Source organism: Notamacropus eugenii, chromosome 5 (assembly GCF_028372415.1).
Source record: "Notamacropus eugenii isolate mMacEug1 chromosome 5, mMacEug1.pri_v2, whole genome shotgun sequence".
Taxonomy (NCBI): domain Eukaryota; kingdom Metazoa; phylum Chordata; class Mammalia; order Diprotodontia; family Macropodidae; genus Notamacropus; species Notamacropus eugenii.
Genome location: NC_092876.1, coordinates 163,659,923 through 163,681,023, shown reverse-complemented (window position 1 = coordinate 163,681,023; position 21,101 = coordinate 163,659,923). Strand labels below are relative to the sequence as shown.

Sequence of the window (21,101 nt, the reverse complement as noted above, 5' to 3'; positions counted from 1 at the left end):
ACAGATTTTGTTTGTAGCTTTCTGTTATCACAAATGATGCCACTATGAACACTTCTAGGCCTGCTCTTGATCTCAATAGTCTCTTTGGGATCTAGTCCCAGTAGTAATATCTCTCAGCTGAAATCAAACAATATAGTAGTTTTTCTAGCAAGCTTTTAAATTGTTGCCTAGCAAGGTGGAACCAATTCATGGCTTAACCAGTTGAGAGTTGGTGTGTCTATCTTTTTTACAACCCTTCCAACAATACATTTTCTCATCTTTTGACATCCTTTCTAGTTTAATGGATGTAAACTGATCTCTCAAGGTTGCTTTAGTGTCCATTTCTCTGATTAACAAAGATTTTTGAACACTTTTCAGGTGGTCAGTCATACAAATGGGGGTGGTGGTGGTGAGGGGCAGAGGAGTGTAGCCTCTTCTCTTCCCTGTCTCCCATCCCAATTCCAGGACAGGTCTCTGATTACTTACTTTTTAAAAAATTTTCATGAAAGTAGTTATTTAAAAAAAAACTTTACTATTATTCATTTAATTTTTTAAAAATAAAAAGCACAGAACTAAATATAGATGAATTTCAATTAGTTTTGATCTCTCTATGTACCTAACTAGTAAAAAAAAGAAATTAAAAACCTTTCCTTGTCTGGTCCAGATTAGAGTGTGAGATTCCTTCTTCATTCCCATCCCTTTATTTGAATGACATTCACCTATTAAACCCCAGTTACAATGAATACTGTTTTTCCCTTCCCTTTTTTTCTTTCTCTAGGTTATTTCTTTTCCGAACATTTCTTTTCTTCCCCTTTCAGAAGAATATAAGCACTGGATCATCCCCTGGACCTTTCGATTAAGTCAAGCTTGTTTACCTTAAGTCATAGGATCATAGAGTCCTATATCTTCCACTGGAAAGGGCCTTGGAGGTTGTCATTTCCAGCTCACTCTTTTTTTTTTTTTTTTTTTTTTTTTTATAGTTGAAGACTCTGAGACCAAGAGAATTTAGGTGAATTGCCCAAAGTCACCAAGACAGCACCAGAACTTGGATTTAAACTCAGGTCTTGTGACCCCAAGTTCAGTGTTCTCCATAATTTTCTTTTGTCAGTTCTCAGAATCATGGTTTATAGGTCCCATTAACAGGGACTTCAGAGATCATTTAGTCCAATTCCCTAATTTTACAGGAGAGAAAACTGACGTATTCTTGGGTTAATTTACTTTGCTTTTTAGTGGGTCATATTCTGCTATTTTCTTTCCTTTCTTGTTGCTGATAAATAGTCCTATGGGATTCTAACTAGAGTTTCTTTAGTGTGAAATCTGTCTTCTTCTCAATGGCAATATTTTTTTCACAGACTTGGAAATTGTAGAACTTGAAAATCCACGTCTGGATAAGTTAATCATAAAATTATTCATAAAGAGGGGGATTTCAGTCTAGTGGTGGCTGACAGATTCTGTCGATCTATATTTTGCCTTCTAGTTCCAGTGCTGTTGGGCAGTTTTCTTTTATGATTTCCAGAAACATGGTGTTTCAGTTTTTTGTTTCATTATACTCTTTAGGGAAACCAATGATTCTTAGATTTTCTCCCCAAGCCCTGTTCTCCAGGTCACTTGTTTTTGATAGTAGGTATCTTAGGTAGTTTTCAATTTTTTACTTTAATATTTCTTATTGGGTCATTGAACATTTTTAGTTCTTCTTCCATTTTTTTCAGGGTAATCTGCTTTCTTTAGATTTTTCAGCTTTGCATCTAAGCCATATATTCTCATTCTGAGTTTTAAAAAATTTAACTTTAAATATTGTTTTCTATGAGTAAAAATCTATCTTCTATCTTTCCCAACTCCTCTTTGCTCCTAAAATGGAAAAACTAAAAAAATTAAATCCTTATAACAAATATGCATAGTCAAGCAAAGCTAAGTCTTATGTTGGCCATATCCAAAAAATATATACCTTGATCTGCATTCTGAGGAGATCGCTTTTCTGTCAGAAGGTAAGAAGCATGATTTATTATGAGTACTCTGGAATTGTGCTTGATCATTTTGCATTGATAAGATTTCTTAAAGTCTTTTAAAGTTGTTTGTTTTTGCAGTGTTATTATTATTGTTGCATAAATCGTTTTCCTGGTTTCACTCACTTCACTGTGCATCATATAAATTCTTAGATTTCATACAAGTTCATACAAGTCTTCCTACATTTCTCTGGAACCTTTCATCTTTCTTGTGGCATAATAATATTCTATTATATTCATATATTATAGTCTTTCCATCCATTTCCCAGTTGATGGGCATTCCTTTAGCTTCTAGTTGTTTACTACTACAAAAAGAGCATCTCTAAATGGTTTTGTACATGTGGGTCCTTTTTCTTTTTGATATCTTTGTGTTATAGACCCAATAGTAAAAATCTCTGGTTTAAAGGGTATGCAGAGTTTGGTGACTTTTGGAGCATAGTTACAACATGCTTCCCAGAATAGCTGGACTAATTCTTAGCTCCACCCACAATGCATTAACATACTTGTTTCCTCACAATCCTTTCGACATTTGACATTTTTCTTTTTTTTTTGATCAACTTTGCCAACTGAATGGGTATGAGGTAGAACGTCAGAGTTGCTTTAATTTTTGTTTCTCTAATTATTAGTAATTTTGGATTTCTTCCTCTGAAAAACTGCATGTTCATATCCTTTGACCATTTATCAATTGGAGAATGTCTCTTATTTTTATAAGGATCAGCTCCCTATGTATCTTGGGAAAGAGATCAGAGAAACTTCATGCAAAGATTTTTTCTCTCTCTAGTTATTTACTTCCCTTTTAATTTTAGGTAAATTTGTCTAATTTTTCTCCTTTTGAGTTATTCATAAAGAATTTTAATTTCATTCAGTAGAATGAATGTTAATGCCTTTTGAGTAGGATATTTTTTTGTTTATATTTCAAGCATCTAGCATAGTTGCATACTAATCACTTTTTATTTAATTGAATTGAAATTCACTCTTCATCTCCTTCTATTCTTACATCTCCCAATCGCTCTGAGTAGGAGAATGGCAGACTAATATGGATTGTGACCATTACATTCTCTTTTTCGGGGGTTCTAATTTTAATTATTTCATTCTTCTGCAGTAGGATAATGGTATATTGGCTTTTCTGGTGATGGCTTCCTTGTAGGTATTTCTTTCCTGTCACCTTGTTGTGCTTTTAGTTTCCTTTGCACATTTCTAGATGTTTTTAGATGGTGAGGAAGATGTGGGCTTGTAACTATAATAAATATATTCTAGCTCACTCTCCTAGAGTCAGACAGACTATATCTCTCCCTTAGTGTTCTCAGGACCTTGTGGGATTTGTGAAGTATTTTTTTTCTGCCATAAGCTCAAGCCCTCAAGCAACTATGTTCCCCCATTTTCAGGGGACCCCAGTTCCATCTAATAATCATTTAACATCAATTAGTTTTATTAGGGGATATTTACTTCAAAGCAGGAACAAATGTACAAACATTTTACCCTATACTACTTTAATCTGGGGTGGGTTTCAGGTTTAAAACTTAACTCAGTGCCTACCTAGTATTAGTTCCGCTAAGTTCATGTCTAGTTATGGAATGATTGCTGGGTGAATCCTCTCACTGGGCTAGAGTCCTGAAGGTCACTCCTGAAGTCAGATCCTTGCTCCTTGGAGCATGAATACTATAAAACTGGATTCTGACTCCGGTATTCTTGTGGCTTATTCTCCCATGTTTAGTGTCTATTCTCTGTACCTAGAATAGAAAAGAATGAGAAGACCATGGAGACCCATTTCTTAAAGGGCTGATGGCCTCAGAAAGGGAAGAGCCCATAGCCCCTTTCCTTTCAGTCTCTCTCCCAATGACAGTCATTCCTCCAGCATGCAACAATAATTGAAAAATAACAAGTGAGATGAAGAAATGTCTGGAGCTGACTCAGGTCTTTTTAAAAACACACTGACAGTTCTGGCTATACAGCCAGCAGAAAAAGATTCTTGCCAATCAAAACCAGTAGAATGTCCATGCATGCTCCAGTCTCTCCAAGACACTACATTTACCTTTCACTATGATTCTCCTGGAAAGCAATTCTGTAGCATTGTCTACATGGAGAGATGACATCTGTTGTGTCTCACCCTGTCCTCATGCTGATGAAGTATGCAAGTAGATCAGACCCCACTACAGAGGCAATCTCTTTGCCAGCCATCTTACCAGGGAAATCCCCAAGGTTTGCATTTTAATAAGCATTCTAGAAACAATTAACCAATCAGTATTCCCTAAAGGTTTGTTGATATGGGGTCACCACTGTGCTAGAAAGTGGGGGAATTCAGAAATATAAGACATGACTGATTCCTGCCTTTCAAGAATGTAAAGTTTAGTTGAGGAAAGATGTCTAACACGTATGAAACAAAGGCACTGGATATAAAATAGTCTAAGTGCTCTTTTTTGGGGGAGACAGGTTCTCAATGACTGGACATTCAGGCCAATGATGGATGGATTGGTCAGAAAAAGTGTGTGCAGGGAAAGCTTCATGGAAAGTGTCAAAAATGAGCTGGGCTTTAGGACTTTTAACAGGTGAAAAAGAGAATGGAGAGAGGATTTGCCAGGCAAAGGAAATGACTGGAACAAAAGCATTCTCTGGAGACAACGTAGCCTCACCCTCTCATAGGGCAGAATAGGTTGACATAGCAATGCCTTTGGGAAACAATACAAAAATGATTAGAGCTGTTAATCTGAGTTTGGGTAATTAATTAATTATCGATTAATTAAACCATTAATTAATTAATTAAGCAGTGACAGAGTGCCACTTGACAGGCCATAAAGAGTTTTTGTCCTAGCTCAGCCAGCTAACTTCACTTTGCATCTGGGTCACAGTTTCTCCATCTGTAAAATGAGGGGATTGAATTAGATCATCACTAAGGTCCCTTCCCTTCCTACACTGTGCAGGTCTATGAACCCATTATTTTTACCTATGAAAATTTACCTTATACCACTTCCTAACACAAAGGCTGCACTCCAGATACTTTCTCCCAAACATATCAGATCATGCTGATTTTGGACTCCTACATTTTGGGCACATGTAAGCTTATATGCTTTTATTCTCTGCTGCTTTTTCAAATCTTATTCATCCTCAAATGCCACCTCCTACTTTCCTACTATTCCTTCTCCTTCATTCTTTCATCTAGAAACTCCTTCTTAACACTTATTTTGGCATTTAATAAATGCTGTTGCTGCTTAACTGTTTCATTGTGTGTATATCTTGTCTCTACATCTAGAAATTTTTGCACAGGTAATCTTCTGGAGGGAAGGAATCATATTTTATTTTTTTCTATTTTCATCAGCATCCAGTTCCTTTCTTCATTTAGTCCATAAACCAGGGATGGGGAACCTGCCATAAACAATTCTTAAGTATTTACCTGCCTACCAGTGGTCAGGCATTATGCTAAGTACAAGGAAAGCAAAGAAAGTCAAAAGATGGGCTCTGCCCTCAAGAAGTTCACAGTCAAATGGGGGAAATAGCATGCAAACAATTATGTGCAGACAAGTTATATACAGGATAAATTGGAAATATTCAGCAGAGGGAAGACACTCTAAGAGGGACTGGGAAAAGCTTCCTGTAAAAGGTGGAATTTTAGCTGTGACTTGAAGGAAGACACGGAAGATTAAGGAGATTAAGATGAGCAGGGAGAGCATTCCAGGCATAGGGGACAGCTGGAACAATGAATTGTCTTGTTCAAGGAACAGTGTCTCTAGATTAATTCTCCATGCTAATGACATCACAGATCTGGTCCAAAAATAAAATATAAAAACCAAACGAACCAAACAAAATAGCAAAGATGCAGAGAGTAAACAAGGTATAAGAAGATGGAAAAGTCAGGAAGATACCAGACTCTGAAGGGCTTTGATCTCCAAAAAGAGGATTTTATATACTTTTTCTTTAGGTGATAAGAGGCCACTGTACTTTATTGAGTAGAAGAGTGATGGTTAGACCTGCTTTTGGAAGTTTACTTTGACAGTTAATTGGGGGATGGACTGGAATGGACTTGTAGTCGGAAGACCCACCAGCTGGCCATTGCAGTAGCTCAGGGGTGAGACGATAAAGGCCTGTATCAGGCTAGTGGCAGTGTCCGAGAGAGTCGGATATACTCAAGGGATACTACAAAAGCAAAATTTGGCAGACCTTGGCAAGAGATTGAAGATGGGTTATATATGAGAAAGAGAGTAAGATTTTTCTTGGCCAGTAAATATTTAGCAATTTTTTTTGAGGGAAGTTCTGGGCCTACTTAATCAATTTTATCATTGTAGAAAATTACTACAGATGCTGAGTGAAAGAAGCAGAACCAGGAGAACTTTGTACACAGCAACAACCACAGTGTATGAGGAATTTTTCTGGTAGACTTAGTCCTTCATAGCACCTAAAAAATTCCCAATGAACTTTTGAGGCAAAACTCCTTCCACATTCAGTGAAAGAACTATGGAATTGGATCATGGAATGAAGAAGACCATTTACTTTTGTATTATGTTTTGTTTTGTTTTATGGTTTCTCCCATTCATTTTAATTCTTCTATTCAACATGACTAAGGTGAAAATGTATTTAAAAGTAACATATGTGTAGAACCTATATAAGATGCACGCTGTCTTGGAGAAGAAGTGGGAAGGGAGGGGAAAAAATCTAAAATATATGAAAGTGATTATAGAACACTGAAAACAAAGAAAATGATTTTTAAAAAAGAAAGAAAATTACTACAGTATAAACTCACTACACTAAGGCAGATCCAAGAGTTGGGTAGGGCACTGACAGAAACATTAAATGTTAAAAGAGGTTCAATCAGTTAGTATGTATCAGAGACAAGACTTGGATGTGGGGCTTTTTGCCTCTAAGGCCACCCTGTCCATCTAATACATTGCCTCACAAACAGAGTATTCTCTCAAAGATCTTTAGTGAATACTTGTTAAATGAATGAAAGTATGAATGAATGAATGAATGAATGAATGAACAAATCACAGAGTTAGGATTTTATTCTTTGATTGTGATACTCTGAAATTTTTTGAGGCAAGGAGTCGATGGAAGTTGAATGTTGAATGGTTAATTTGAGGCCAGTGTCCCCTGGCTTTTGGGAATGGGAAGAAGGGAAGCTGGTGAAAAAAAAAAAAGACCAATTAGGACAGAACTGAATTAATCCAGGCATAAAAGGATGTGGGCCTGGACTAGTGTTATGGCATTGGAGAAGGAAAAGGGCAGATGGGAAAGGAGAGGTAGCTCCTTGGTGTTCCCTACCTTTCCTTTCCTGTTTACTGTAGCTCTGAGTTTTCCTTGTAGCCCACACTTTCCTCTAAGTATCTGGAGAGTCTTCTTGGGTGCTGGAATGCATGGGCACTGGAGTGGTGCTTTCAACCTGCCCCCCTGTCACCACCAATTGCCACCTTTAAATCTTTGGGGAAAGGGTGAGAATTTGTCAGTCCTTTCAAAGAATCCCTAGTGGAATCAGAAGCTTTTTCTCTAGTCATTTACTTTGCCTCTTCTCAGGCCAAGAATTTCTTGTTGGCTGGTAGATACCTTGTGTGGCACGTATGTCTAACATCTAAGCATCCCAAGACTATTTTAACTCTCTTGTTGGCAAGAGGGCATGTTGATGCTTGAAGTCTAACCACGTGTGACCAGGGAGTGGGAAGTGTGAGGGAGAATACCAAAAGGAAAATACAATAGAATTCTGTTCATCAAACGCCCCAACCTTTTAACCTGGAAGGGTTTTTTGTTTTGTTTTTCCAAAACAAAACCCTAGGCAGAACCCCACCTGGACCCCAGGGACAAATCTGGATCTCGATTTCTGTTTCTTTGCTTCGACTTGGCTCCGGTGAGTTGGAAGAATGGGGGAGGGAGCGGAGAAGGTAGGAAAAGAGAAAATCCAGGGTCGGTAGTTATGCAAAGGCTCTAAATAAAACAATTGAGGCCGGCTTCTTATAGAGAGTCACCGAGGGAGAGCTCTCTCCACTTAGGCACCTCCAGGACCCCGCACTAAATATGGACTAGGGACCGAGGAGTTCGGCTGTCAGTCAATCTCTGGGATGGGGGAGGAGGAGAAAGGTTTTTTGGGACCAGGCGGGCATTAGGGCCCAGCAGCTGTGGTTGGGGTGGTAGGGGTGGGTTTGAAAGTGTAGGGTTACACTGACGGATTCCAGCGCCTGCCCCCTCCCCCTGTTACTCGACCGGGGCCGCTGGGGACTGGAGCCGCGGCGAGTACATGGTGCACCACTAGGACCCAGCAGAGGTTGCTATGATTTGGGCAGTAGGTAAAGGCCTGACATTCCTCTCATTCCAGTGTGAATGGGGCTGATTGTTGGGTCGCAGATCCTCGCTCTCCCCTCCGCGTCTCTCCCAGTCTCGCACACATCATGTCCAGCAGGATGCCCAGCGGCCGCCGCTGCTCTCCCCAGCCCCGGGAAGTGAACTAGCCATGGTGGCTTCATGTGGACGGCAAAGTTTCTCCAGGGAACTCCCGAGCCTTGTGGAGTGAGAGGTAAAGAGCGTCCCCAGCTCGCTCTAGGCTCGGGCTCCGGGTGGAGAGAGGAGGCGGCTCCGTGTCTGCCTCGCAGCCCGCCGATCACACCACCCGACCAGGCTAGTTCAGCCCGCCCCCCGCTTCCTTCCCTTGCCTTGGTGGGGCTGATTCAGAGCTGGGGGCGCGTGGGGGCCTGGGCTCGCGGAGCAGGGACTGAGGCATCAGGGCTGGGGAGGGCTTGGAGCCACGACCCAGACCACAACTTGTCGCTCTCTCGCACCCGAGTTTTTAAAAGAAAAGCGAGAGTACGATGGGGAGAAAGGGAGGAGGTGCCTGTGGTCCCCCACCCTTACCGGAGGAGGGGGACGCCCTCCTGAAGCTCCCCCCTCTCGGGATCCGCGCTCCCCGCTTTTGGAAACAAAAAGTATCGCCACCGAACTGGTGCGCAGCGGCGGTCCTGGCGATCCGCCCTCGGCCGAAGGCGGGTACCGAGCGCGCTCCGAGGAGGGCTAGCAGGCAGAGGAACCTGCCTTTCCCAGGGAGGTACTGCCATATGGCTCTAGTTTTTTGGGGGCAGTCTATTTGGCGGAGGCCGAGCAGAGTTTTCGCGGAAAACTGCTTTTAGACTGGAATGGGGTGGGGGTGGGGATGAGGGAGGAGTGGAAGGGACGCTGGCTGAGAGAGAAGCGTAGAGGGTCTGTCCGGGAGGGGGGTGCCCGCTGCGAAGGACAAAGGCATTTACACATATATACACACATACACACACACACACACACACAGAGCCACCCCAACTCCACCCAGCCCGAGGGGCAGAGAACCCCGGCGCGCAGGACCCTTCTTGTTTGGGAGGAGTACGGAACTGCGCCCGTTCGCTCCGGTGGGATGTGTCGGGCTACGCCGCCCGGGACCGAAGGGGACGTGCCCTGGACCCCGAGGCGGAGATCGCCCGAGCTGAAGTGCCTTCTTTGTTCTCCCCATACAGCCTGGGATCCAGAAACTGGAGAGTTAGATAAAGCCCTGCCCCAGCATGTTAGTGGCTTTAAAATAATCCGGGGTGTGTGTGATGGGAGGTGGAAAAGGGTATGATGCGGAGGGGAACGATTTCACTTTCTAAGTGGAACTGGCTTTTCTTGGAATATGACATTTGTGACATGGCAGAGAAGGGCACATCTCTCTGACAGCCCGCGGGCAGTTGGGATAGCGTTAGAAATGAGTTAATGCCTTCACCCTCTGCTGTCTGATTTTCTCCTGCATTCCCCCCTCCCTTTCTTTTAATAACGTGTCTGTAACTAAGTTGAGCTTGATAATGAAACAGCGTATCTGGGCATATTAGGCAGAGTCCTTATGCCCGAGCCAATATAAGTAGATTCTTCATATTTTCTCATTCTCTCTCAGTCTGTCTCTCTCCTAAAAACCTTTTTCCTCAGCATCCAAACGATGCTGGGCCTCCTTTCTATTTTTTTTCTACCAAGATTTCTCTTCCTCCTCTACTTGCTCTCATTCCCATTTTGTGTCCCTGACTACACACTCCAGAAAATTCAGAGACCATCCAAGTCCAAGTACTTTGGTGTTGGTTCTGCTACCCCTTAGGAACTGGAACATGAAGGTCTCAGAGATCATTTAGTTTTGCTCCCTCATTTTAAGGAAACCGAGGCCAAAAGAAAGGAATCATAGGGTTAGAAGGGACCTCAGAGGTCAACTAGTTAAACCTCTACCCTCCCCCTCCCCTCATACGGCTCCTTCTGTGCTATTCTGGTCCGTGTCTTTCAATAAATCATCTGTAGAGAATCTATTCAGTGTGCTGGAGGCCTGCCTCAGGGACTTGCTAACTTTTGTGGATGCCAGTACAACACTCAAGCTGCTTCTCTGTTATCCTGTTCCTACTACATGAGTGGCTCATTTACTTTTATGTTTATATATTTGCCCAAGGTCACAAAAGTTGTAAGTAGTAAATCTGAGATTTGATCTTCTGAATCTGAATTCAGGGCTCTTTCCACTATACCATGAGAATCATTAAAAATCAAGTAGTCCCTTAACAAATGCTGATTTGGAAAGAGAATAAAATATAGCTAGCATTTATATCGTGCCTATTTTGTGCCCTGTCAGTGTGTGCTTAGGTGTTTTACAAACATTATCTTATTTGATCCTCATAACAACCCTGGGAGGTGAGTGTTACTATTATCCCCATTTTACAGTTGGGGAAATTGAGGCAAACAGGGTTAAATGACTGCCCAGGGTCACACAACTGGTAAGTATTTGGAGTCACGTTTGAACCTGGCTTTCCTGATTCCAGACCCAGCACTCTATTCACTGCACCCCACCTAACTTCTTTGAAGAGCTTTGACTTTGGAGTCTGAGGACTTGGGTTTGAATTACACCTCTACTAATTACTACCCTGGTTAACTTTGGGCAAATAATATACCTTTTAGCTTTTAGTTTCCTCATCTGGAAAATGGATGGCCTGCACTACATAATTCCTAAGGTCTCTTCCAGCCCCAAACTTTTTATGACTTGGCGGACTACTTTGTCTTTTGTTATTTGTTTCTGTTGCTGTTGTCTTTAAACGTAAGGCTTATAACTGTCCTTTACCTCACTAATGGAAATGTTGAGAAAATACGTGAGTTCGTATCATGACTACAAACTTTCTGGAGTTTCTAGGAAAAAGCTCAGAAGTACCAGATAGACAGGTAGGAGGACAGATAGATTAAAACATTTATTAAAAATTTACTATGTGCCAGGCACGTATGTATTGAACAAGATAATTGTGCATGGTTTGGGTCACTCATGGAATCGACATGTTAAATTGCTCACGCTTTAGTCACAGTAAACATTTATGAATGAAAGTGATTAAAGTGATATTAATGGTTATGCTCCAGCAATTCTCCAGAACGCAGCAAATGAATGCTTGATAAATGTTGAATAGTCAGCTGGTTCCGACTTCTCTGAGTGGCTTCCTTGCTAGTCTCCTGCCCCCTCCCCCCCATTTATTTAGGTTAATGAGGATGTTTCTGAGATCTAAAGAGAAAAAAATATGTCTTTAGCACTACTGTAAGTAGTAATGAAGGTTCTAAGTGTAGTGGGAGTATTCGGGGGATTGCCCCAGATGTAGACATTGAGACCCTACCTGGAGGGCAGTCCTCACCTTCACATACATTTGTATGTGCCCCATCATCTTCTGGATTACCATTTGTACACAATTCCTGTATAGGGCTTGTGTAACACTAAGACATTTTTAATGGAAAGTTTTGAGAATGTCTGTAACTGTCCTAACTGTACGGTAAGCATACATGTTATATGTACATGAATATCATTTGAATACAGTTATGGTAGCTTTTCATATACTGCCCTGAGAACAAGAAATTTCGAGTCTTGCCTCTTTAACAAACTAGCTACGTGACCTTAGGCAAAGTCACTAATCTTTTGGAGTCATGGTTTCTCCAGCTTTAGAATTGGGATGATAATAATTTTGCTACTTCCTTCACATGGTTGTTGTGAATATGAAATGAGTGTTCTATGGAAACCGCTTTATAAGTGTGAGCAGTAATTATTATTATCGATGGCAAATGATCAATCCTCAAAATTCTTAAAGTTCTAGATGAAATATGTTTTAAAATGTTTTTCGATGCCTTTTGTTTTTCTATCAGTTGTTTCCAGATTGTCACCGCCCTCCCCCCCCAGGTTCCTATGGGACCAAAGAAAAACAGACCAAAAGAACAGAGTGAATGACTGTCTGATAGTGTGAGCAGCATTATATATGCCCAATGTCCCACTTGTCTTCCAAATAGAAGGGAGGTGCAATTCGTCACTTGTTTATTTTGTAGCACCAAGACAGGAGGAGATCAGTAATTTAAACAATGAAAATTATCAGAATTGATTTGCAGGTCTTGGGTAAGATGAGTCAGTGTTCTGGTTCCAGTCTGGATTTTGAATATCTGTTTTTGTTTTTTGTATAGTAAAGTTCATCAGAAATTCATTAGGAAAAGCATGGATTTGTTTCCTCTACCCATCCCTACTTTTTTTTTTTTTTGGTTCAAAGAGTCTTGGTATTTAAGATTCTGTATTGCACTTGGAAGGAGCAGAATACTGATGTTCATAGGACATGTGAAGATCAAACATCATTTAAAATACATCTTTTCATGAAAGTTAATGGAGGATTTTCAGTTTAAATGAGATTTTAAAATGCTGTAGTTAAGAAAAGCCCGTGAATGCAAAAATGTGAGTGATTTTATAGGGGAACGAATTCTACTTAGAGAATGTCTGCCCTTGGCCAATTAAACCAAAGGCTTTATAGCCTTGGGCTCATTCTTTGTGATCTCTGCCCCAACCATGAAGCAGCTAGGACCTAAGGGCTTGAGGGAAATCGGAACAAACGGAAAGAAATTAGGCTCAGAGCAGATAACAGTGTTAATGGACGTGGAAAGTACATTCTATAAATAGAGGTACTGCACTTTTCTGGACTAGTGGTAGTAATTGTCCTTAACTACATAAGCATGAGGAAAGCTAGTGAAAAAATCTATAAACTAGAATGACTTTTCTAAGTTGCTATTTTCTTAAACCCTATCTAAGAAGACTGGTTTGTAATAACATGACAGCTGACATTTATATAGCACATTAAGGTTTGCAGTATGCTTCACTTATATTATCTTCTGACTTTTACTCTCCAATACATGTTCCTTTTTCTGATTTAAGACAGGGGATTTCAGCTGTTTACAGAGTGGTAGGTTTTTTTGCTTTGTTTTTTCATCTCATCCTCTCTTTAGGTTCATGGAGGTTCTAGCTCTCTCTCTTTTTTTAAATTGTTGGCCATTTTGATGGCTCAGAATGAATTAGTTACTTATCAATCCCTGAAAGATATATTGAAGCTGGTGATATAGTGTGGGAAAATGGACACAGAATAAAAAAACCTGGGACTAAATCCTAGCAAAACTAACCAAAACATCAAATGAGTCTGATAGTATGTGTAACAATTCATAGTCATAGTCCTTTATCTTCGTAAATAAGGATTGAAGGTGACTCTGGCTTCTGTTTGCCTGAGAAATGCCTGGTATAATACTAGTGCATATTAATTTAAGATTCTCTCAGGGTGGTATATTTAGAGGATCTCAGATTTTTTACTTTTTCATTCTTTCTTTTTTTGTGGATACAAGAGAGAAGGAGCTGGGAAATATATCCCTCAGGAATAGGCAAGGGCAGATAGGGCACTGGACTTGTAGTCAGAACTGGGTTCATATTTTACCTCAAATGTTTACTAATTGTATGACCCTGATTATTTGTTGCTTCAGTTTCCTACCTTTAAAAGGAAGAGTTGTACTTGACATGATTGCCCCCAAGGTCCCTTATAACTCTTAATCTATGATCTTAGATTTGTTCTCCCTTTTTATATGTAATGTGTCCCCCTCCTGCCTTTTATTTTTTTAAAAATGAACAATTAACAGAAGTCCAATTTTGGAGTTTAACCATATCTTTAAAAAAAAAACCCTCATATTTGGGATATCACTTCTTGGATCTATGTTTTGCATTAGTAGAGGTACTTTTGCCATCTGAGGGTTTTAACACCCTAGCCCTTTTGAGCTGTTGAAAGTGAAACATGTATGACCCCATGGTCAACTTTTTGGTCATGAGCCTCTTGGAACTTTGTAAGGTTGGTCCTCAAAAAATATAGTCCATTACTAGGCTTGGCACCAGAAGATTTTCTAGCTGGGTGGGACCTGGCTTAGCCTTTGAGACCCTTAGGTAGAGTGAGGTGCTTAGGACCTTTCAGATCACAGGTGAAATTGCAGTGTTAAAATAGTACATGGATTTGTGATTTCCTCAGCTTCTCCATGAAGTGAAGCCTTTCCTGAGCTCTCCAATTGCTAGTATCCTGCCTCTCAAGTCACCTTATATTGAACTGTTTCAAATGATATTTATTCTATATAAATGTCTTTGCAGATTTCATTAGAATATAAGCTGTTTGAGGTAAGGATGGCTTTGCTTCCCCAGCACCTCCCACTGGAGCCCTTAACAAGTGCTTGTTGTTTGAGTAACTGGATTGATTTATTGGAATTGATCCTAGGTGTTCACACCTCCAATGGAGATCAAAAGATCCTGCCGTTATTGTGCTGGCCAACTTTGGTGGAAAAAAGTAAAATTTGGTGTCTTTGGGAAGGATTTTTTTACTTCCTTAATCAGTAAACTCCAGTGACTCTTTATTACCTCCAGGATCAAAAAGGTCTATTTGGCATTCTAACCTCTTCAAACAGCCTGGCTTCAACTTTATTTCCTTTAAAAGTTTTATTTTATTTTATTTTTTACTTTGAACTTAACAAACACAGAATAAATGAGTGTTTCCATGTACATCACAAAATAAGAGAGAATGTGTGTGAAACTGAAAATCTCCGTTATATAGGGGTGACTTTTCTTTCTTAACTGTGTAAAGTGTAACTGTCAAAGCTGTCCAGCTTGTCTATAATTCTTTCTGGCTTCCTTTCTGTGGTTTTCTTTCTTTAGAGATGGGAGAATCCTATTCTTCTCCCTCTTCCCTTCTACTTCTTCCTAAAATAAATAATAAAAGGAATAAAAGGAAAATAAAACCCTAGTAACAAATATGCATACTCATACATAACAAATTCCCTTATTGATCATGTCCAAAAACATGTCTTCTTTTTCATCTTGAGGCCATCATCTTTTTCAGGATGTTTCATCGTTGGTCCTCTGGAATTGTGGTTAGCCATTGCATTGATCAGAGTTCTAAGTCTTTCAAAGTTGTTTTTCTTTAAAATGTTTCCATCTTACCTTTCCAACCTCATTACACAATGCTCCACATATTCTAAAGTCTAATCAGACTGGCTTTCTTCCTTTTTACTGTTCCTTAAAAAGGACACTGTCACTAATCTCAATGCTGTACATCCACTTTCCTCCTATCTTCCTTCTCTTTGAGTTCTGAGCCTCCTTCTAGACTCAGCTCAAGGCCATTTTCTTCATGAGGTCTTTCCTGGTTTTCTGCCTCAACCACCCAGCATTGATTTTGTGTATTCCTCTAATGAATACATGTTGTCTTCCCCATAGAATGAAAGCTACTTGAAAGCAGGGGCTGTTTTCACTCTTGTCTTCATATCTTCTGCACTGGGCACATAGTGGGTGCTCAATAAATACTTATTAATCAATGGACATCTTTGTTACTGGAGACTTCGGTTGTTTTTCAATTGACTACATGTCTTGATGCAGTTGGGCACTTGATTTATGTAGCACGTGTTGTCCTAGATTCAGAAGGGATAGTCATTCAACAAGTCCAGGTTCAGAACAGTGCTTGGGGGAGAAGGAAAGGAAGAAGAGGAAAAGAAGGCTACTTTTTTTAAGGGACTACTTCACTATGAATGTGTGACTAGTTAATGGAGGCATTGAGTAAGGTGGAATAGGGCACTGAACTGAGAATCAGGAAACCTGGAGCCTAGTTCTGGTTTTGTCATTAACTAGCTCTGTAACTTTGGTCAAGACAAAACTGCTCTGGGCTTCAGTTTCCTCATTCACAGAATGTGGGGGTTGGGCTAGATGAGCTTTAAATTTCCTTCCAGCTTTAGCAGCTTTTTTAGTAATGTGGAAAATTCTAGAATGTCTTTTATACCCTTCTGCCCCTCCTCCATTTTTACTCTTTTAATTTTCTTTCCCCGCTCATATTTCTCCCTTTAGCATCCATATTCCATTTTCTTCCCCCCCAAAATGGCAGGTGGGTGTTGTCTGACTGGAGCCCTGGGGAAATCATTCCAGTCCATTGTTCATTGCCCACTTCTAAGTTCTTGTTGTGAGACAATTGTTATTGTTTTGGGGAGATATGACTCATTGAGTAACATCCTCTATAGGAAGGCTGCTTTTGAATGATGTATGGTCTTGAGGACACCTGATGTGTATTTAACTATTTGCATAGGGAGAGAAGTTAGACTTACAAAATGGTCTGTGGTTTGGCAGAAACGCTCGGTGAATTTAAGGACTCTCCGTCGAGAAATATAATTCCATGTAACTTTTTTTTCCTCCTTGGCAGCTTGAGGCAGATGTGATCTGGCTTCCATCTGTTTCCTGCTGTTGGAGAGAGAAGCTAGCCTCATTTTTCTCAAAGCAGCAGAGTTTTGCTTTAGATGGCAGGCCTCACTTTGCAACAGACCACATTAGAGCCTCCTCCCTCCTCTGGAAGTTTGACATGGTAGCAAAAGTCACAAGTTTAATGCCCTATGATTTTCTTTTTCTTAAAAATAAGTTTTATTGTTATATCTTGTTTTATGTTATCTTCATTTCCCAATATATCCCTTCTCTCCCCCCTTCCAGAGAGCCTTCCTTTATCAAAGGGAAAAAAATTAAGAAACTAACCAAAACATCAAAGAAGTCTGGTATAATAATCAGTGTTCTGTACCCAGAGTCTCCTACGTTGGCAAAGAAGGTGGGAAAGTGCTTTCCCAAGTCTCTTCTTTTAAGACCCAATCTTGGTCTTTCCCCAGCGTTCAGTTTTGATTGTTTGTTGTTTCCTTTTCCATGATTGTCGTCATGATGCGTATTGTCTTCCTGGTTCTGCTTACTTCAGCTTGGTTCAGTTCTCATAAGTCTTCCTATGCCTCTCCGTATTTATTATGATCATTACTTACAAGCACAGTAATATTCCATCACATTCTTTTGTGCAGCTATTTCCTGATGGAAGGGCACCTACTTTGTTTCCAGTTCTTTCCTACTACAAAAGTACTGCTATAAATATTTGCATGAATATGAGACCTTCTGGCCATTGACTTCCTTGGGTATGTGCCTAGTAGTATAATGTCCTATAAATTCCATTTGGTCCTTTGCTTCTCATTCAGAGTCCAATTTGAACTGGATTGGGGGAAAGTGAAATCTACATTGCAGTCTCTTGCCCTGGTGTGGAATAGCCATCAACACCTCTCACTTTGAACGCTGTCCATTTCCTGTCTGTTAGGAACCCCTGAGAAACGAGGTTGCTTCAAAGTCTGATTTGTGATTATGAGTCTATGCCAAGTTAGACCCAGTTATTTGGTATCTGGTTTGTTGTAAAAGCCCTGAATCCTTTCCAGGGGCAGTTCCCAACTGAGGAACCCCAATGGCTTTTATCTTTTGGGATGATTATGCCCCATACTTTTGTAGGATTCCGTTACCCTTTACTGTAATATTTACCTTCTACAGGGCTTGGTACATCAGAGGGCTACATGGGGCCTTTTTGGGAATGAGTATTGGGGCTTATATCAGGTAAAGTTTCAGATTTGTTAACCAAGTTGTAAATAAACAGGATGATTGCTGTATCACCTTGTGATCATAAGGCCACAGATTTTTAGAACTGGAAAGAACCTCTGAGATCATTTAGGCCAGCCTCATCAGATGAGGATACCAGGGCCTGAGGAGGTTATGATGCAGCTAATAAATTCCAAGTTCTAGATTTGAATCAGGACAGCAAGGTGATGCAGTGGATAGAGTGCTGAGCTTGGCATCAGAAAGACATCTTCATGAGTTAAAATCTAGTCTCAGACACTTATTAGCTGTGGGACCATGGTCAAGTCACTTAACCCTCTTTGCTTCAGTTTCTCATTGGTACAATGAACTGGAGAAAGAAATGGCAAACCACTCCAGTATCTTTGCCAAGAAATCCCCAAATGGGGTCACAGAGTTGGACACAATTGAAACGACTGAACAACAACAACCTCTTTGTACTATACCACCTGGAACTAGGACCTTAGATTATTCAGACATAGTGAAAGCTGAAAAGTGACCATCAGGCCAGACAGTATCTAGGGAGCCACATTTTCCAGCTGCAGAATGTCATGCTAGTATTTCAAATGGAATCCTGAGGCAGTGGGGTATTATAAAAGTGTGGGAATCAGGACACCTGGATTTTGAGGCCAAACTTTAGTGCTCTTATCCACTTTCCTCTCCAACCTATTACAGTCCTTGAAAGCCTACCTTAGAGACATTTATTTGTGCAATACCACAGAAAGAGCTTTGCATTGAAAACCAGGAAACCTGGGTCCCAAACTCCAGCTCTGCTTTATGACCTTGGGCAGGACACAGAACAAAAGAATTTCTGAATTGGAAGGGACCTCAGAGGCCATCTTGACCAACTTGAAACTGAAGACTAATACCCCTCTAAAACATAGTGGAGGGGAGGGTGGACCATGTACCTTGCTTCATGGTCCTTCAGTGGGTGGAACCCACTTCTTTCTGAAGCAGTCCAACCACCAGAGAGCTCTGATTGTTAGGAATTGTTATTTATTTTGAGCTTGAATTTGTTTCTTTGCAACTTCCACCAGCTGCTCTTAGTTTTGCCCTCTGCACCTGTGTATGATTAGAATTTAAAGCTGAAAGAAACTATAAATATAAACTATGAATATTATCACCCTACTATTATTATTACTATTATTGAGGAAACTGAGGTCCAGAGAGGTAAATTGCATAGTCAATCTCACAACCTGGATTTGGATCCCACTCAGCCCTTGATTAATTGGATGAGTCCCTTCCACCATCTGGGCTTTAGTTTCTCATTTGTAGAACAAGAGTTGAAGTTTAGGGTCCCGGGTTTCTTTCCTGCTGTGAAACCTCTTGCTACCCAGGTCCTGGGCTTATAAAGGGAGGTGATTAATTTGCTGGGGTCTTTCACAATTCCATCTTTGATTCCCTTTCTGTGCAGGGCTCAGTTCATTCATTCAGAGATTCTAGTCTTATGATTTCATAGATAAAACTCTTGGAGGAAGAAGGTCCCCCTGCCAATGCAGTTACCAGTGCCTTCTGTGACATTTACAGTCTGAGAGAGTTGCCTAAAGCAGCAAGAGGTTAAACGACTAGCCTGGTGCCATCTAGCCTCTATGTGGCAGAGACTGCACTTGAATCCAGGTCTTCCGATCTCTGAGGCCAGGTCCTTTTTGTACTAAGCAATGCTCCCCCTCATTTTTAATGAGGAAAGTAATAATTAATTTACGTCGTGCTTTAAGGTTTGCAAAGAACTGGGCACTATCTTATTTGAATGACACGACGATCCCGTGAGGTAGATGTGCTACAGACGTCATAATCCTCATTTTACTGAAGGGGAAAGTGAGATTGAGAATGATTAAGTGAATTGGTCTATCTATAGTAACAGTTCATAGGTTTCAGAGATGGAATTCAAAGCCAGGTCTTACTAATTCGAAGTCCAGTTTTCTATCCATGAAGACATACAACCTTTCTTTTTGCATACTCTCTCTCTCTCCCTCTCTCTCTCTCTCTCTCTCTCTCCCTCTCCCTCTCTCCCTCTCTCCCTCTCTCCCTCTCTCCCTCCCTCTCCCCCCTGCCATCTTCTTCCCTCCTCCCTCCCTCTGCTCCCCCCCCCCAATAGTGGTACAGAGTAGATGCTTAATAATTGTTTGGCAAATGATTGTTTGAGTGCACCCCTGCTTGTTAGCTGACTTGGAGGGGTTTGCTTGTCATGGCCTGGACATGTTACCAGTCAAATGTAGGTGCCTTTCCCTTCCTGACTTGATGCTGAATTCTGACTCACTCTAAATGCTACCTACTTTTCTTCTGGAAACCGGGCTTCCTATGAGTCAGCACTATTGATTTGGGAGAGCCTGGGAAGGGAATTTACAAGAATTCATGGGACTGTGAAGTACTGGAAAGAAATCTTCCAGCCCAATTCTCTTTTTAGAACTTTTTTTTGGACTTAAATTAAGTAAATTGTAAAGGTTAGATCATAAATCATAGAATTGCAGGGGTGCAAAAGGTATTTTAAAGGTTATTTAGTCTAACCCTTATTCAAGGCATGAATCTTTTATTACAACATGCCCCCAAAGTGGTCATCCAGGCTCCAGTGATAGGGAATTCACTATATTCCAAGGAAGCCCATTCTTTTTTAAACTAGCTCTAATTATTAATTCCCCCCCCCCCCTTTTGGAGTTGAAATTTGATTTCTGGAAACTTCTACTCATTGGTTTTAGCTTTGCCCTCCAAGGAAAATCAAAGGAAGTCCAATCCCTCTTCCATTTGATAACCCCTTTAAATACCAAAAAACAAAAACCCAACTATTGTGACTCCTCTAAGTTCTCCTCTTTATAGAATAACTATATCTTGGAGTTTTGTTTTTTCTAGAATAACTATTGTCTAGAGTTTTGTACAGTTAGGTATGTTCTAGCGCTAATAACTACTCTTATAAACCTGTTTAAACCTCTAAATCTCTGACTTTTACACATGAGGGGCTTTACTAGAATCTGGGTGAACTATATCTCATGCTAAAGTGGCAAATACTTTCCAAAATGTAGGTAAATTATATCTATAGCATTCCCCAGATAAACTAATGGAGTTACTCTTTAAAAACTGGAAATGAAATTAGTATTGACTCTCCTCCTTCTCCTCTGTGTTACAGAGTGATCACTTCTCCCTAAGGTTCCCATCATTAGCCACTCCCTCTTTGTTGCTGAGGATTGGATCCAGATCCAGATCCAACCCCTTCTTTACCTTTTGAAGGATGAATTACCAGTAAGACAAGTTAAGAAGTTTATTGGTTGCTCTGCTTTTGGCAGAGAAAGTACTCCAGAAGATTCCCGGACAATTAACATCCCTGTCAATACTCTTTTATACCAGGCTTGTGATCTGTTTCTCAGACTCCTCATCCATTTCTTATTTCTATCATGGTTGATTCCAATGGCAATATT

The 21,101-nt window shown here is 40.5% G+C and overlaps 1 protein-coding gene across 7 annotated transcripts in view; it reads left to right on the top strand.

Annotated features, from left to right (window-relative positions):
- Positions 1 to 21,101, top strand: part of AMOTL1 (angiomotin like 1) — a 254,288-nt gene that overhangs the window by 76,500 nt on the left and 156,687 nt on the right. For 2 of the 7 annotated variants that reach the window (XM_072611311.1, XM_072611310.1), the window contains exons 1-2: positions 7,738 to 7,809; positions 8,275 to 8,472. The exons of 4 other annotated variants lie outside the window; for them this stretch is intronic. In XM_072611311.1, coding sequence (XP_072467412.1) covers positions 8,421 to 8,472 — 52 coding nt within the window. In that variant the 5' untranslated portion in view covers positions 7,738 to 7,809; positions 8,275 to 8,420. Of the gene's footprint in view, positions 1 to 7,737; positions 7,810 to 8,274; positions 8,473 to 8,494; positions 8,998 to 21,101 lie in introns of those variants that run through there. One more of the 7 variants, XM_072611312.1, reaches the window with a different exon arrangement.